This window comes from Mus musculus, chromosome 1 (assembly GCF_000001635.26).
Source record: "Mus musculus strain C57BL/6J chromosome 1, GRCm38.p6 C57BL/6J".
NCBI lineage: Eukaryota > Metazoa > Chordata > Mammalia > Rodentia > Muridae > Mus > Mus musculus.
In genome coordinates this window covers 44203855-44221148 of record NC_000067.6, presented here as the reverse complement: position 1 = coordinate 44221148, position 17294 = coordinate 44203855, and the positions used below count along the sequence as shown (strand labels likewise).

Genomic DNA, 17294 nt, shown 5'->3' with positions numbered 1-17294 from the left:
ATGGGATGTGGGTTGTAGTGTGTAAGAATATCCTGTGGTGGGTGACACTAGTCTAGGTCCTTAAGGGTTGAAGCTCTAGTTGCCTTGTCAGCTTGGTAGTTTCTCTTGGAGACAACAGAGTCATCTGTCTGGTGGGATCTGCAGTGGACAATTCCAATAACAGTGGGGAGATGGGAGGCCTTTAGCATGGCCATAATTTGGTTTGTATTCGCTACTCGCCCTCCTCTTGTTGTAAGTAACCTGTGCTCCTTCCAGATAGCAGTGTGGGACAGGAGGCTATGGAAAGCATTTTTGGAGTCTGTATAAGTGTTTAAGGATTGTCCCTGGGCCAGTTGAAAAGCACAGGTAAGAGCTATTAGTTTAGCCTGGAACTGGAGATACAATTGGTTATGAGCTAGCTTACGGGTACTGGAACTAGCCCTGGTTATCTGAAAGACCAGTAGCAGCTGTTAATTGCTGAGCCAGCCCTCTAGTTCCAGAAAGGATTTGCTTTCAGATTTTGAGGAGATAGAGTCTATCATGGTGGGGTAGGCCTGGTGGTAAAGATTTACATCTGGGCTAATGAGAAAGCTGCAGTTAAATTGTGATGTAAACTTCAAGATCCATCTCACCAACCTCTCCAATGGCGACCCACCACTTTAATTTTCTTTTCTTTCCTTTCCTTTTCTTTTCTTTCCTTTTCTTTTCTTTCCTTTTCTTTTCCTCTCTTTCTTTTTCTTTTCTTCTCTTTTCTTTCCTTTTCTTTTTTCCTCTCCTCTCCTCTCCTCTCCTCTCCTCTCTTCTCCTTCCTTCCTTTCTATCAACTTCTATTATTCTTCCATAAATTACAGCCTTGCTGGAGTTTCCCCTCTCTTACCTTCCTCTAGTCTCTCACTCCTACCTTCTTCTGTAGATCTACTCCTACTCTACCTCCCCTCAGACAAGAACAGGCCTCCCAGGGACATCAACCAAACAGTAACATCACACATCCAAACTGCAGCAACAAGTAATCAGTAATCAGTAATTCCTAGAATTTTTGACTGCTTTGGTAGTGCTGTGATATCATGAAGCAGAAGTGTATGTGTATGTATGTATGTATGTGTATGTATCTGTGTATGTGTTTAACATTTGCTTTCCTAATAGACACGTAAGCCTTCTGTAAGGCACAACCAGAGGGGCACAAGTCTCCATGTACTCTTCAGTGTGACAAATAATTATTGTCATGTTGGTTAATATAATATTGACTTGGGAGTTCTGCATCGTGTAAATCTACCATTGGAGATTTTGTGATCTTCCAAATAACTCCATGAGATGAGGTATATAATTTTTGTTTATCAAGTCACTATTCATTTGTGTTTTAAACAGTCAAAAGTGTAGGTTGTCCTCTGACAAAAATTAACTGGCTTTACATAGCAGTATACATTCTGTATAGTTTTGCGATTCCAGGAATGTTTTACCTATAATATGTATTCCCCAAGTACATCTTCTGTGATTTTTATAATCCTGTTTTATAATGAAGAAAGGTAAGAAATATAGTAGGTAATAGCTCCAAATCATAAGCAGTTACTGATATGACTAATGAATACTTAGCTTCGTGATGCTTAGCTCTGTGTATGTCATGGTATAAAAGTATTTCTTGAAGTTGTACTCACACGCCTGAGTGTGCAGTCTTCTTAGCTTTGATTCCTCCTGCAGCATTAAGGCTAGCATTATCAGAGAAATGGAATATGTGTATGCCCTGAGATGTATACCTATGTGCTGGTTTGTAGATGCTCAGTGAACCATATCTTACTCTGTTTGTTCAGCCCCAGTGAGAAGGAATTGTGGTTATTTGATTCTTGGGTAGAGAATAATGCTACTCACATACTGGTGTAGTTGTTAGATTCTAAAAACCATGTTGACACCCAGATAGATGACATGAAAACCATATGGTGTCTATTTCATAGGACATCATAGCCACAGAGTCTTAAAATAACTTTTGGCATCAGAATAGAAAACTGAGTTTGCTTCGTCTAAGTAGTCTATGTTCTCACTGCAGGAGTGGTGTATATTTAAAAGCTCTAGTTGTGTTCCCAGGCAGTCATGGAACATTCTTACTGTTCTTCAATCTTTGCTTCAGGCTTCACAATGTCACTGTTGTGCAACCAGAGGCAGAGAAACTGCAGCTGTCAGATGCTAATCCTTTCTGCTTGGGTTTGTTGCCAGGGTATACAGTAGAGAACTACAAGCTCAGGGGTCAGCCTTGCAAGCACTACCAGAGACTACAGCAGCAGATCACAAGCTGTGGATGATACTCTTTTACCTTCTATAAACTCAGCTAACACTTTTAGGTATGTCCAGCCTTAATATTGACCAAATACTCATCTCTAGGAAGACAGGTATAATAAAGACTGCTTCCTTTAATAGGAGAAATGGAAAACTTGGAGGAAAATGTCTTGCTATTCTTGAAGCTCTATGACTTTGATGGTATTATGTAACTTTAGGTTTTATAGTGTATAAACTGTAGGGAAATAGCTTGGTTTCTAACTTACAGAGGCATACTACAAAGAAAATTTGTTTATTGGGAAAGGTACATGGGATCTTTGGAAGAAAGTTTTATATTATTATGGAAGTAGTGGGGTTGTCATGTGAAGTCAAATTGAGAAGCAGAAATATCTAATTGTTGTTTTCAGAGACTAACAGTTTATTTAAGATAATTCCAATTACCTACTCTGAGTGGTGTACAGTATTTGAGCTTTCTGTAGACCTTTGCCTGGGTGCTGTGGACACATAAAGATAGAAGGTACCTAAACCACCACCTGGTAGGTAAATTAGTTGAGATTCTAATTTGGTAATATTTTACTATGATTTTCTCAGCTATATAAGAAGCTAAATTATTAAGTAAATATAGTTATGCTTACTACAGATTTTGAATTAACTACTGGCATTTGATATTTTAGTGTACCATTTGCTTATTGTTCAACACACAATCAAGAAAATATCAACATATTGCTATTCATTAATTCGACATTTGATGGACCTCACAGTAACTCACATTACTCACAAAGAGACCTACAAAGGTAAATAATTTTCTTTCTTCTTGTAATTTGAACAATCATGGGTAGACAAACCATTAATAGACTATAAAAACCCTTTCTTTTGCAGTCTTCATTAGCCTTAAAGGTAAGCAGGGCTTATTAATTGTATTTTTGCTTGCGGTTACTAACTCAATGAATAATGTCAAACATCAATGATCCTGATGATATAATAGGTATAATTTTGGCTGAAAATAATAAATTAATCTATGAAAGACATAATAAGAGGACTTTAGAGTTTTTCTTTGATCTCCAAAAATGAACATTTTAAAACAAATGCAATACACCAAATAAATTATTGTGATTATTTTTAAGAAGTTTGAGTGAGAGATCAAAATAGTTCTATACACAAACTGTATATTTTAATGATGTTTGGATGAAAGATGAATTTAGGCTACAAAATACCTCCAACAAGTATTTATTGGCTTTTTGACTGTTGATTAAAGGCAAAAATATGTGACATAATTTGGCTTCTAGAATTAAGAATTGAAATTTGAGTATTTGCAAGTGGACCACCATTTTTAAAGTCTTGCATATAAAGTATGGCTTTGCATAGGTTACTACATATAATGATCATCATTGATATAAAAGTGCTAACTTTTATGTACTAGTTTAGTACATATAAAATTATCTTCTATTTTCTTTCTGTCCCTCTTAGATAAGATCTATACTAACTGTAGACGTTTTCAAATAACCATAAACCTGTTTCTTTTTATGGTCACACCAGGTTTCACAGATGGTTTCTACCCTAAGTGAGCCTATCTTGCAGGCAGACAGAGTTGGATGCAAGCCCAGAGCTTGCAGCCTACCTGGTTTAAATGTCAATGCTTTGCAGACCTACAAGTGTAAATTGTAATATCAGAGAGAGCTCAACCATTCAGATATTTTTGAATGCAAATGTAATTTCTGTGTGGTTTATGAATAGAACTTTGTAATTTTTCATTGCCGTTAGTATCAATTCTTGGTTTTAAATGTGTACATGGTGGTTTCACAAATTACAGCAGAAGTGGAAGTATATCAAGATGATTTTGAGTAAGTATGAAAATATTTTATTACAGGAGCAAGCACGCCTCATAATCATCTATGCAGCCAATTAAAATTGTAAAAGTGTTCCAATGTAGAATCCTGAGGGGATTAAGTGTGTGTTGTTGCAGCCAAGCCAGATGACATTTTGTTGGCAAGGCTTCTACCAAGTAGAGGAACATTGGGTTCTCAAGTACTGAAGGATGTTTATCTGCCCTATCCTTTTACACTTAATATCTTGGGCTGGGAAAAGATGGAGTAAGACCAAAGATCAGTCCTCCTATTTCAGTACTTATAGGAAGATTTGAGAATTTTAAGATGCCACATATTTATATTCTGATTGAAACTAAGACTAGGATGAGAAATAAAAATGCCTCCCTGTGTGTGCCTGGTGCTACACTGTAATCTAAGTTCTCTAAAGCTTCATTCATCTTAACTATTCTAAGTACATGCCACAGTCCCAGAAGCAGAGTGTTGCAGCTCCTGGAATCTTCGGGAGTGGAGCAGACTCCACATCCCTGTCTAATGTTTCATGATCCCAGTACACCACAATTCCCAAACATGTTACTTCAGCTGATTACTTGGCATTGTGCACACTGCCTGTCTCTAGGTTTTTCCAGAAGTAATGCCAAAATAGAATTAGGCATACAAGGGATTTACATTAGATGAATAGTTGCAAAGTATGAGTGAAGGAACAGAAATAAGGAATGTGAGAGTAAAGGGAGATGGCTAGAGGGTGCAAAAACCTGTCAACTGTATCATCTGCAGTACTAATCAAAGAAAGTCTCAAATTGTTTGATACAGGATTCCTTGAGCAAAAGCTGACTGCTCAAAAAGGCAGTAAGAGTCTTCATGAAGGCAGCAGTCGAGAAGCCAACTAGGAGGTGTGTGTTTTTGAAGTGGTGATGTACATCACCCCTTAGTTACAGTAACTGGCATTGAATAGTCACATTCAAACCTGAGTTTTGGGACAGCTGAGGTGGACTGTATTGGTAAATTTAACTTCTTTTTAACATCCTAAGTGTATTGTGAGGAAATTGGTTTATTTAGCATATATTTATTAAGGTTGCTTTTTAAACTTTTAACATATGTTAATGAGCAACTCTAATGCCATATCTCTAGCTAGCATAGAAAATATATTGCCTCAGACTGCACCACTACACCCAAGCCTGATCAGGCCAGTCTTATACAAGGATTCTCTGAGTGGAAATGTCATTTTTCTTTAGTATACTTTTCTTGATTAAACCAACCTATCAGGGCACTCCCAAAACACTTCAGAGATGCCTATTTTTTTTATAATACTTACCAAATATTATTGGTTTTTTTATTGTCTTTCCATTTTTGACCCCAGTATCAATGTCTTAGTGCAACAATTTCTAATGGTTTTTTCTTTGTTTTCCACTTGCAACTTGAATAATCTCAATAAGACAAGATTTTTTTCTCTACTGTAAAGATAAATATCCAATAAAAACAACCATATGCATAAAAAATAAAATAAATGTGGGACATACGATTTCTCTATAATTACAAGCATGCTTTCATATGTATAAAAAACGTCTGTAAATGTACATCTATACACAGTGACAAAGGTCTGATCCTAACACGCAAGAAGCAGAAGTAGAAGAATTTGGAGTCCAAAAGTAACTTGAACTATTTGTTGAGATCATGTGTCAATGAAAGAACCACAACAAATTCCCAAATTGATATTAGATAAGATAGATAGATAGATAGATAGATAGATAGATAGATAGATAGATAGATAGATAGATGAGAGAGAGAGAGAGAGAGAGAGAGAGAGAGAGAGAGAGAGAGAGAGAGAGAGAGAATACAGTATTGTTTAAGCTATTTCATTGAAAAAAAGCAGACCAAAAGACTGGAAATATTTCTGGAATCTTATGAGTATTCTATTTTAGTTAAAAAAAAAAAACTCAAGATTTTGATGCTGCCAAAGTATTCAGCATCATATCTTTTATGTTAGCCTGTGACATTTTACTAATCTGAATAACTTTTCAATAAGTGTGCAGCCATAGAGTTCTTCTTTGAATAGAAGATTCAGTTGAATGACAGTCTATTTCACTTAGAAGGGTGGATTTTACTTTAAATTTTGCTGACAGGTTTTGATGACAGTCCTCATATAGAAGTTCAAATTCACTTGTCATAGCTATTAAAGAGCTAGTATTTTTTCTCTTTTCTGTGTGCCTCTGTGTTCTAACCTTCCTTATTTTATTGTTTCTACTGACTTTAAATGTAGAAAAGGAGATATAGACAAACCTTTGTTTCTGAAGGTTGCAGTCCAGAAGCAGAGAGGATTCACTGCTTGAATTCTTCTAAAGAAAAGCATCAATGAAATGTGGCAGAATTGTGCTAATTTTCACATCACATTTGCAATCTCTTTTGTTCTCAGGAGAACAAGAACACGTGGTAGATTTTAAATCCCTGTCAGGAAAGATTAATAGCTTTAAAATGGTACAGAATATTTTGTATGAAAAAGCTCTAAGGTAGACAAACCTGGGATAATAACATAGTTGTAAAGCAATTCCTTGATTATATATTATATATGTATAAAACTTCGCTACTTTGACTAGCCTGTGATATTTTACTAATCTGAGTTTTTTTGTTTTGTTTTGTTTTGTTTTACTAAAATAGAACACTCATAAGATTCCAGAGCTGGTTTTGCTTGAGAAAAACAGTGACCCTCAGGCCACAGTTTTTTGTGGCCAATATACAATGTCTGTGGGAGGTGTGTGACTCATAAACAGCTCTGGGATGCTAAGTGTCATCGAGAACATGAGATGACCAGCATGATGAGTTTTCAAAGAATGTGGATATATTCGAACCTCTAGAAAGGACAGTTTAGAAGGGACAAAACTAGGATACACAAGACTAGAGCCTCCCACTACCCCTAAGTGCTTCCTCATCCAGAAATGACCATTCTATTCATGTTTACTGGAGGTCACACCTTTCTCTTACTACCTGGTATAAAATATAATCGATCACCTCCCCAAAGCTTTTCAACCACGATTCCCATTCATTGTGGTTCCCAAGCAGAACTACTCGGTAGTGGCCTGTAGACTTACTCCCAACTATCCCCTTGTGGAGTAAAGAAAAATAAAACAATTCTGCCTAGGCCGGCCCTACTGAAGTCAGAACTAAAGCAGAGGGGTTGGCAGCCTTCCTGGAGACTAAAACAGCTTGGGAGACTAGAGCTACCTCTCTAAGGATGGGAAATTTATTCAGGTAATATTTGGGAATTCACAGGTGCCACCTTAGGATAAGAATTAGAATGTACAAATCTCACTTCCTCTCCTTTGCATCTTTCTCTATTGCCTAACTGATGTGACTGCCTCTCTGTCACTGCATTTCTGCTGAATGGAGCCCCAGGCACTAGTCACACAGGTAACACTGCTTGGTATCATCACACACAACTTCCCCTTCTGGCTACCATGGTGATTCTCCAGTTACTTCACTACTTTTAACAGGCTGCAGCAGCATGCAAAAGAATTTCATTTCATTTAAAACAAAAAAGTTTAGAAAGGTCTTCAGGAGATGGTGAGTTTATTTAGTCTTGTCTGGATAGAGGTTTGATTTGCTCTTGAATGTTCCAGGGTGGAGTCTAGGAGAAAGCACAGGGTGTGGAGGTCTACTCAGTGCCGTCCTCTCCCTCATCCGCGTTCTCACCGTCCACAGACAGAGCAGCATACTTGCTTGCAGAACTGAACTTGGAGGCTGGAATCTCCTCAGATCTCTTTGGCTCGGGTGCAGATCTGGAGTCTTGATCTTTTTTTAACGTCCTTCCTATCCAACTCCTTCCAGTGACCTCTGCTCCCTCCATCCCCGGGGCCATGGCTGGAGCTTCCAGTTTGGCCTTTTGTGGGACTCACCTCATCGACTTTATTTTCATTTTTCCTTCATGATCCTTCTTCAGAGGGCTGAGCCTGAGCTACTTTCCCTCCGACTTGTACGGGATAGCTGCTCTGTGTCTGAACTCTGAGACTGAGCCGGAGGGTTAGAGCTTCACTGCACCCACGCATTCTCCTTTGGTGGAGGGGCTAGCATTACCTTTAGAGGCTGGTCAGGTTTACGAGGCTGAGAGGCTTAAGAGCGACAGTCTTCTTCTTTATTTAGGGGTTTCATTTTCTAGATCTTGACCGTTCTCTTTCCTGAGTTTCTTCACTTCGCCAACTTTTGTGTCTCTCCCAGGCCCGGTGGTCTAGTTTTGGCTCATCCCGCTGACGCTGAAGCTCTGCTCCTTCTGTACCTGCTTCTCGCCTCCTCTTCCTCTAGCAGCAGTGTCAACAAGCTTTGCCTCTCCAAAGACAGAAGCCACTCGGCTGGACTGGGTGGTGTTAGCAGAGTAATCTTCTTTAGGAGTGTTCCGAGGCTTTAGATTTCGTTTGGTGGAGGGAACCTCTATCATCACGCCTATAATTGTCCTGAGAGTAATCATCCCTTGAGCTCTATGAGCGATCATCTTGTCTGTCATATCGGTCTTCAAAGCGGTCCCCACCTCCTCTGAAGTCATCATCCCTCCAGTACCCACTTCCAAACGCTCTTCTGCCACCGCCTATCCTGGAGTCATAGCCTCGGTTATCATAGCGATCCCAGCCCCAATATCCATCCCTATACATGTCCTGATACCAGTCTGAATCGTAACGATCTCAATCGATACTTGTCTCCAAAGCTATCATCGCCTCTTCTAGGTGGGTAGTCAACAAAGCTGTCCGTGGTGTGATGGGCCCTCCAGTCTGTGTCTATTTTGTCAGAATCCCGATTTCTATCTCAACCAAAAGAACGGTCATCCCCATCTTTATCCCATGCTTGATCAGCAACATCCACTCAAATTCTCCTGTTACCTAGAGACTCTTCACTGAGACTCAGAGCACTAAGCAGAGAATCAAGGTCTGCAAATTCTCATAGCCGAACTCTTTCAACCTGTCTGGATTGCTGGGATCACGTGGAAAGGGTAAAGTGCTGATATTTAATCCTCTAGAGAAATCCTTAATGGAGTCTTCTCTCACATCATAGAGCAGATTCCCTAGGAAAACAGTGTAAGGAGGCGACTTGAGAAGACAGCTCCAGTCGATATTGGGCTCCCGAGCAGTGGGAAGGATGGAATGGTTTACTGGAGGCGCCCTGTACACATCATCATCATCGTTATGCCAAGTTGTTGACACATCTGCTTCCAGATCGTCTGTTTTATCAGCCCAGCTGGCTGGTTTGGTGGCATAGGTGCTTCCTCCACCAGCTCCCCCATCCTCAGCTGGAAAGTCTGTTAAGGAGATGCTCTTCCCCTTCTTATTCTTCTTGCTGTGGCCTCCATGCTGGGAGAGGGAAAGAGAACGCAAAGGCAGGTTTTCTTTTTATAGGACTTAAAAGTACTTTTTATTATTTTTGTAAGCATGCAAATTAATGAGTTTCTTTATCGTATTTTCATACCCACCTACATCACCTTTCCCTGCCTCTCTTCTTTGCATTTCTTTCCTTTCATAGCCCCAAGCAGCTCCCCCCCCCCAATCTGCATTATAAAATCTAGGTTCAACATACAATAAACAACATGCAGTATTTGCCTTTCTTCCCATTTTTTTTTCCTTTTCCACTCCCATTAGTCCTTCCTCCTTCTGCGCAGTCCTCCTCCCAGTTTAGTATCTAATAAAAATTAGGAAAATCTTTGTTAAACCTTAAATCTCGATTCCTCACCTGAGGAAAAGCATGTGATATTTATCTGTGGGCCTGGCTTATTTCATTTCTCATGAAACCACTGCTTTTTCTTCTTTTTTCTTTTCTTTTCTTCTCTTTTCTTTTCTTTTCTTTTCCTTTCCTTTCCTTTCCTTTCCTTTCTTTTCCTTTCTTTTCCTTTCTTTTCCTTTCTTTCAGAGCCCAGAGACGATGATGATGACAAGCAGGTGGTCGCAGAGATCATGGCAAGAAGTTTTATCCCAACTCTGATAACGACTATTCCTTGGGAAGGCTTTCACTTTGCTGGTCATGAGATTCAGATTACTGAAGGCAAAGATTGCTATGGTGCATTTGTCTGGCCATCGGTATAATTTCTTACAAATTTGCTGTACCCAATTATTTCCCAGTTTCATTCACTGTTGTATTCTACTTGGAAGAAGGAAACAGGTTGCAAGGTTCAATTGTGTGATCTTAGACAACACTAAAATTTAGTGTTGGGAGTTTGCTTCCAACAATTTAATTTGGTTTTTTTGTTTGTTTGTTTGTTTTTACTTTATCAACCTTTGTAGGCTAAATGAAAACATAGATGTCTTCAAGTTTTTGTGACTATGAGAAAAGAGAGGAGTAAATGTTTTTATTTCCCATTTTATTGGCTCTGTTTGAATTAAGCAAGCATAAAGAGTTGCAGATCTACATGCAACTCATAAACAGGACACTCTTAAAGGGTCTCATGAAAGGTGGCATCAGACTACTACGCCCCACCCCAACCTCACACATTACTTACAGTTCTCTAGATTTGCTAAAGTTTAAAGATGGTCAATTTTAAACAACCATACTCTGTATTTTCACCCATTTCTGTCTTGCTTAACAAGTACATTTTCTAGCCAGTCGAAATTTTGAGCCCATTAGAAGATGCACTTCTGATGATATGATGAGAAAATCCATAAATTTACTTACCCCCATATGTGCACACATGCAGATCATAATATTTGTGGTGTATTAATTAAATTAATTAAAATTAATTAAATTAATTAAATTTAATTAAAATTAATTAAATTAAAATTAAGGTTTAATTTTACTATGATTACTTCAACCTTTCCTCTCAATTTCTATAGGCCCTTGTTCTATGCTATTTTCTGGAAACACATGCCAAGCAATATAACATGGTTGATAAAAATGTGATTGAAATTGGAGCTGGGACAGGGCTTGTCTCCATTGTGGCAAGCTTACTTGGTAAGTAGTTATGCTTTTATTGAATGGAATTGGTCAGAAAACCAATGATCAAAAATTAGTTACTTTTCCTTTCCAGTGTATTATGATCTGGCCTTATGTGTAACTCTTTAATTGTTTAAAACAGACTTCATCAAGAAACTCTACCAATGTTAGTATCTCTTTGCTGGTTTCTTTCTAGAATTTTCTATTTAAGTAATTTTAAATTTTCCTGTGGAATGTGAACTTAAAAGTCTACGTAGGGGTAAACTTATTCATCCTGCTAGATTCCTTTGGGGGTCTTGGAGTCCTATACTTTTATGAGCATGTACCTGTTAAAATAGGGAAGGAATACTAGAAATCACATGAAACTTATAGCTCTGCTGTGATTTTTAGAGGTTTGTCCTTGGATTTGTTTCCAACTGAATATACAGTACTACCTTTCGGCATGGCTTTCATGGTTTAGTCCGATATCTGTTGTTCTAATCTATTCTTTTCATTTGGTTGCCTTCTCTGAGGTTCGCTACCCCAATCTATCTTAGTTACTTTGGTCTTCAAAAGTACAACCCTATGGCTTTAAAATCTTGAGAGGAATTTAAGATTTGGTAATTTACAACTTTCTAACCACTGAAGAAATACAGGATCCTTGACGTCATCCTCAATATTGAAATAAAAAATTTCCTCTGCCTGGATGCTGTTTCCTAAAGTGTGGTTAGAGTCAGGGACTCTGTTCAATATCTGTTGAATCCCTCCTGTTCTAGGAGCAGAGTCTGTATTTTGGGAAGCCATTCAGTTCATTAAAAAGAATTGATCTCTCTAGTGTATTTTTTTAACTTGAGACAAATATAAAAAGAGATGAGCTTCATTTGGTCAATATCCTAAAATTGGTAATGTTTGTGTCTGTAAAAACAAAAACTTATATACAGTAGCTGGTACTTCCAACACATTATGGGAAAGCTGTGTTCCTTACCTTAGGATTTTAAAAAGATTTGTTGAAAGTTAGATTTATCTACATTAAAATGTGAAGGTTAACCAAACCCAGACACTATGGCACATGCCAACAAGAGCCTGCTGACAGGATATAGCTGTCTCCTAAGGGCTTCTGCCAGTGCCTGGCAAATACAGAAGTAGATGCTCACAATTGTCCATTGGATGGAGCACGAGGTCCCCAATGAAGGAGCCAGAGAAAGTACCAGGGAGCTGAAGAGGTCTGAAGCCCCATAGGAGGAACATCAATATGAACTATCCATTACCCCCAGAGCTCCTTGGAACTAAACCACCAATCAAAGAAAACATATGATGGAACTGTGGCTCTAACTGTATATGTAGCAGAGGATGGCCTAGTCGGTCATCAATGGAAGGAGAGGCCCTAGGTCTTGTGAAGGTTCTATGCCCCAGTATAGGGGAATGCCAGGACTGGGAATGGGAGTGGATGGGTTGGGGAGCAGAGGGATGGGGGAGGGGAGAGGCGATTTTTGGAGGGGAAACTAGGAAAGGGGATAACATTTGAAATGTAAATAAAGACAATATCTAATAAAAATATATTAAAAAATTTAAATGTGAAGGTTAATCTTCCTAGGATTCTGTCAATGACTTGCATATTTCCCTTCCATTTGAATTTTCACAAGGATATTACGGCAATTGACGTGAAGAGATAGCTAACATGTGACTGTAATATGTAAATGGTTATGGTTCATTCTGAGCTCATTTCTTATGCACTTATGGCTTCCCATTCCTTATTCTAGTTTGTACTGTGCGTTACTATGGCTTTGCCCAATTCCAGCTTTATTTATAAGTTATGTTTAGGTTCTGTTACTGTTCAAAATTCACTTTTTAAGAACCAAATTTCTAGAAATTTGCTGCCAAGGTTCTTCCTGCAAAGGGCACTGCTCTTTGCTCCCACCCCAGAAACTGCTTCTGTCTTCTTCCTCTAAGCATCCTGTCCTGCATCTAGGACCTTTGGCTTTAAGACTGTACACATACATATCTCCTGGTAGAAAGATTTATGCTTAGGGTGGAAGCAAGGTAAAACCAGCCATAAACATCCATGTCACAGTACTTTTTCATGGGATGAACTGAGAAAGTTTTCATTCCTTTCTCTACTCATATGAACACTTCCTGTCCAATATTACATATACTTCTTTGGTCCTACATAAAAGGCTCAGAATTTTTTCTTTCTGACTTGATGATCACATTTATTAGGATTGGAAAAAATAAAAATATAAATCAACTTTTGGAAGAATCATATCATTCTTAATATCAATATGTATACAGACACCTCTCTTCAGATGTCTTACACACTTAAAGAAGTGAATGTTCAAGGTTTTCTATTTTCTTGTACAAGATAAATCATGTGCTTCAGGCAACTGTTAGTGGAAGGATGACTAATGGAATATCACCTCTAGAGACAAAGAGTATTGGAATATTCTACTTTGTTGAATTACTTATTCGTTCCTATGTCTTTACACTGATTTCTATAGTAGCAACCATTCTTTACATCCAGTATCATATCCCATTGGTGTTTATTAATGGGTGATCTGCTTGTAAGTCCTGACTCATTTCTCCACCTAGATTTGCTCCTCTAAATTGCACTGATGGATTCCAGGAGCTTCTTTGTGGTACTGAACCTAATTATGTTTCTGCTGCTGTGATAAACACCATGACCAAAAACAACTTGGGGAGGAAAAGGGTCATTCCATTTACAGCTCTCAGGTCACATTTCATCACTGAGAAGTCAAGGATTAGAACCCAAAGCAGGAAACTGAGACAAGAATTCATAAACAGGCCAAGGAGGCGGGTGACTTACTGGCTTGGTAGTCAGAGCTTGCTTAGCCTGCTTTCTTATACAACTAAGGACCACTTCGTCAGGGGTGTCTCCACCTGCAGTGGGCTAGGCCTTCTTACATCGATCCCAAATCAAGAAAATGTCCCCACAAATCTACTCATAAGACAGTTTTGTGGAAACATCTGTCAAGTTGAAAACAAAAACAAAAACAAACTAGCCAGCATGGTATTGGTAGTTTGTTGCTACCCTATGTAATTCATCAAGTTTCAAAGCATGCAAAATCTTAGGACTCACTTCAAAAATATCTGTTGGCCTTCAGCAGTGACCTTAGATTCTTGCCATGAGATAGTCTTTTTTCTTGTGGTCCTTTCCCCCATGTTCTGTAATAGCTAAATGGAGAAAGATGATGAGCTAGACCAGGGGTTCAGCAAGATACAGAATTACCACAAGATTCTACCTTGTTCTTCTTTTAAAAAGAGGGTCACAAAAGTGTTTTTGGAGCCCATTATGAAAAGCATTGTCCTTCTGTATGTGCTCCCAGTCTTTTCTTTGGATCTAGCCATTATAAAGAATCTCAGAGTGCATGTTGGTTTGAGACCTGACTGACATTCCAGGAGGATCACCTTTCATCTGAACCTCTTTTTCACAGGTGCTCGTGTGATTGCTACAGACTTACCTGAATTACTTGGAAACCTGCAATATAATATTTCCAGAAACACCAAAATGAAATGCAAGCATCTGCCTCAGGTCAAAGAACTATCCTGGGGAGTAGCATTAGACAGGAATTTCCCCAGGTCTTCCAATAACTTTGACTACATCCTGGCAGCAGATGTTGTCTATGCCCATCCGTTCCTGGAGGAGCTTCTCATGACCTTTGACCATCTCTGCAAAGAAACTACCATTATACTCTGGGCTATGAGATTCAGGCTGGAGAAAGAAAATAAATTTGTAGATAAATTTAAGGAACTGTTTGACCTGGAAGAAATTTCTAGTTTCCCTAGCCTGAATATTAAGTTGTACAAAGCTATGAAGAAAAATCGGAGGAGTGCCTAGTGCATTGTGACTGTGAATGAGGACATGAGTGTGGTGCCAAGGTAGTTTTTAGTAAATCATTACCTTAAAGAACACACACACACACCCTACTGTGAGAGTAAAAAGTAACTCTAAACTTACCTTATTAGAGGCAAGGGTTTTTACATACACACAGTAGGTGTAGGATAAAGATAATTTGTTCTCAAATCTGTCTGTTCAGCCCTCAAATTACATTCAGCAACACCACACTATTCTCATTGCAAAGATGGAAATTTTCAATAATGATATCTCTAACTGAATGTTATTAATTTTATTTCGTTTTGAAAATTATAGCTTAGATTGGCCTTGAACTTGAAATCTTACCTCAGCCTCCTTAAGTGTTAGTACTACAGGTGTGTACTACCACACCCATCCAAGTTGTTAATCCTCTTAAATGTAGGTTTAAATGATTTCTATACTTAAAAGAAATCAATAAAGTGGCTCTAGAGAAAATAAATCTGAAAAGGCAGTTATATGATGTCTATGGTTCCCAACAGTCGAAGTTTAGAGGTGGGCTGCCATATCTGTTTAGCAGTTTGGACCGCTGGCATAACTACTGAATAAACCAACATGTGGAGCTAAGGTTTCAAGCAAGGATATTTTCCTCTAATAGATTTAAAAAATGTGGATGTACAGAGCCCAAGAATACCTCAGATGAAACTGGACTCTGGTGGAGCATGCTTTTAATCTCATAACTTGGGAGGCAGAGGCAGAGGCAGAGGCAGAGGCAGAGGCAGAGGCAGAGGCAGAGGCAGAGGCAGAGGCAGAGGCAGAGGTGGATCTTTGTGAATTTGAGGCTAGCATGGCCTACAAAACAAGTTTCAGAATGGCCAGGGCTACACAAAGAACCCCTGTCAAGAAAAACATATAAATAAAACAAAACAAAAAGAATTCCTGAAATTATTGTGTTTTTGTTTTACAGAAAATGAAATAATTATAAGAACTTTGGGTTGGAAGTGCATAAAAAGATTGAAGTTCCTAATCTCCAATAAGCAATCATGGCTTGTTTTAAGGTTTAAGGCTCTTCTGATAAGCACAGATATACCTAGATATTTGACATCCTCTTAGGCTTCTTTATGTGGCCCTTTGGATTAGAATTAGGTTTAATGCAAGATAAGTCAATGTGGAAAGAGTAAGGAGTTAGGCCTTTATAACATGCTACTGTCTGGATTGTGTTGGTTGGCAACACTTCAGTGTCCTCTGCTAGGCTATCATGTGCACTTGGTGACACTTGCTCCTCTGAAGTTAGCTCTGTCCTCTTGGCTGAACAACATCATGGTCAAACACTTCTATAATCATCTCCTGGATCCCATACTGTAAATTGGAATGCAGATACGCTGCTCTTAGTACATGGAGTTTCTTAGGAACATGTCTCAACAGGTATCTGCTTGAATGGATATTTGGTCTCACATTTATGTAGTGTTCAGCCTGCACAGGACAGTGACATGATTATTCTCACTTCACAGATAAAAAACAAAAGCCTAGGTTACACAGCTGCACAGTGAAATTTAGGACAGTCAAGCCCAGGTTTGAGCACAGTGTCTTCCTTTATAATGCCTTTATGCACTGAAAAAGTAACTTTCAAAGACTCTTAAACAGCTGAGGTCAGTTCTTCCAAAGGAAATAGATACTCAGCAAAAATTAACAAATACATATTAAAAAAAATAAGACATATTTCTTTCTCTTAACACTATCTCCAGACTTTCTACTCATGGTAGGAGACATCAGAGAAGGCTTGGGTAGAAGAAGGTGCACTAGAAGGGATGAGAGTTGTGTTTATCAAGGAGGAACAGCCATGATGGAATCTACAGGCAAAGGCATGCTTATCTACTTGAATAAACATCAAAATAGTGTGGCAAAGGGGGAGACAGAGATATTGATGAGGTCTGAAGAGAGGCTGTAGGAAGTAGATCATGGAAGCCCTGTTCTATGGGCTAGGGTTCCCAAATCCAGGTTCTAGGAGAGAACATGATGCATAATAGTTAGTTAGGTTGTACAAGCATAGGTTACGTTATACGGTCATTGGTTAGAGTGTACGATGATTAGGCTGTGCAGTTGTGATGGAGAATTGAAGAAAATAACAAAGGGCAGTTTCTGCTGACCCATTCATTGCTAGACCTTGAATGGCCTGCTTTGGAGATAATTTTGGTTAAATGCATCCATGTCTGATCCCTGATGTCTAAGTCATATAAGCAAAGAATTTTCTGTACAAACATATGGTACTATTGGTGGGATAGGGTGCATTAAATGACCTTAGAATTGATTCATTCTGGGGTCATATTAACTCTATCATTAAGGGTTCATTGACTGCATTTGGCATTTACTTGGATGGTGTGTAACTGTGTAGTATTTTAAAAGCCAACCATTTACAATTGACTGTTTAGTCTATTGAACTCATCCTTAGCCTGTAACATAAACATTGTTTTCATTGGGTAAACCCAAAAGCAGGGATTCTCTCAATCCATGCCTCAGTCTTC

At 38.6% G+C, this 17294-nt stretch overlaps 1 protein-coding gene and 1 pseudogene across 1 annotated transcript; one reads left to right on the top strand and one right to left on the bottom strand.

Annotated features, from left to right (window-relative positions):
- The first annotated feature begins 2217 nt into the window (after positions 1-2217).
- Positions 2218-17079, top strand: Mettl21e (methyltransferase like 21E). Its single transcript, NM_207281.3, has 5 exons — positions 2218-2309; positions 2919-3038; positions 9951-10117; positions 10868-10985; positions 14396-17079. The coding sequence occupies exons 2-5, from the start codon at positions 2993-2995 to the stop codon at positions 14797-14799; spliced, it is 735 nt and encodes a 244-aa protein (NP_997164.1). The 5' UTR covers positions 2218-2309; positions 2919-2992; the 3' UTR covers positions 14800-17079.
- Positions 7520-9424, bottom strand: Gm15833 (predicted gene 15833; annotated as a pseudogene).
- Positions 17080-17294: the final 215 nt, after the last annotated feature.

Bases quoted from the DNA above. Each gene is read 5' to 3' on its own strand.
- Mettl21e (NM_207281.3), top strand. From the start codon at position 2,993: ATGGACCTCACAGTAACTCACATTACTCACAAAGAGACCTACAAAG. The intron at 3,039-9,950 runs GTAAATAATTTT...CCTTTCTTTCAG, and splicing joins TCACAAAGAGACCTACAAAG to AGCCCAGAGACGATGATGAT. The intron at 10,986-14,395 runs GTAAGTAGTTAT...TCTTTTTCACAG, and splicing joins CATTGTGGCAAGCTTACTTG to GTGCTCGTGTGATTGCTACA.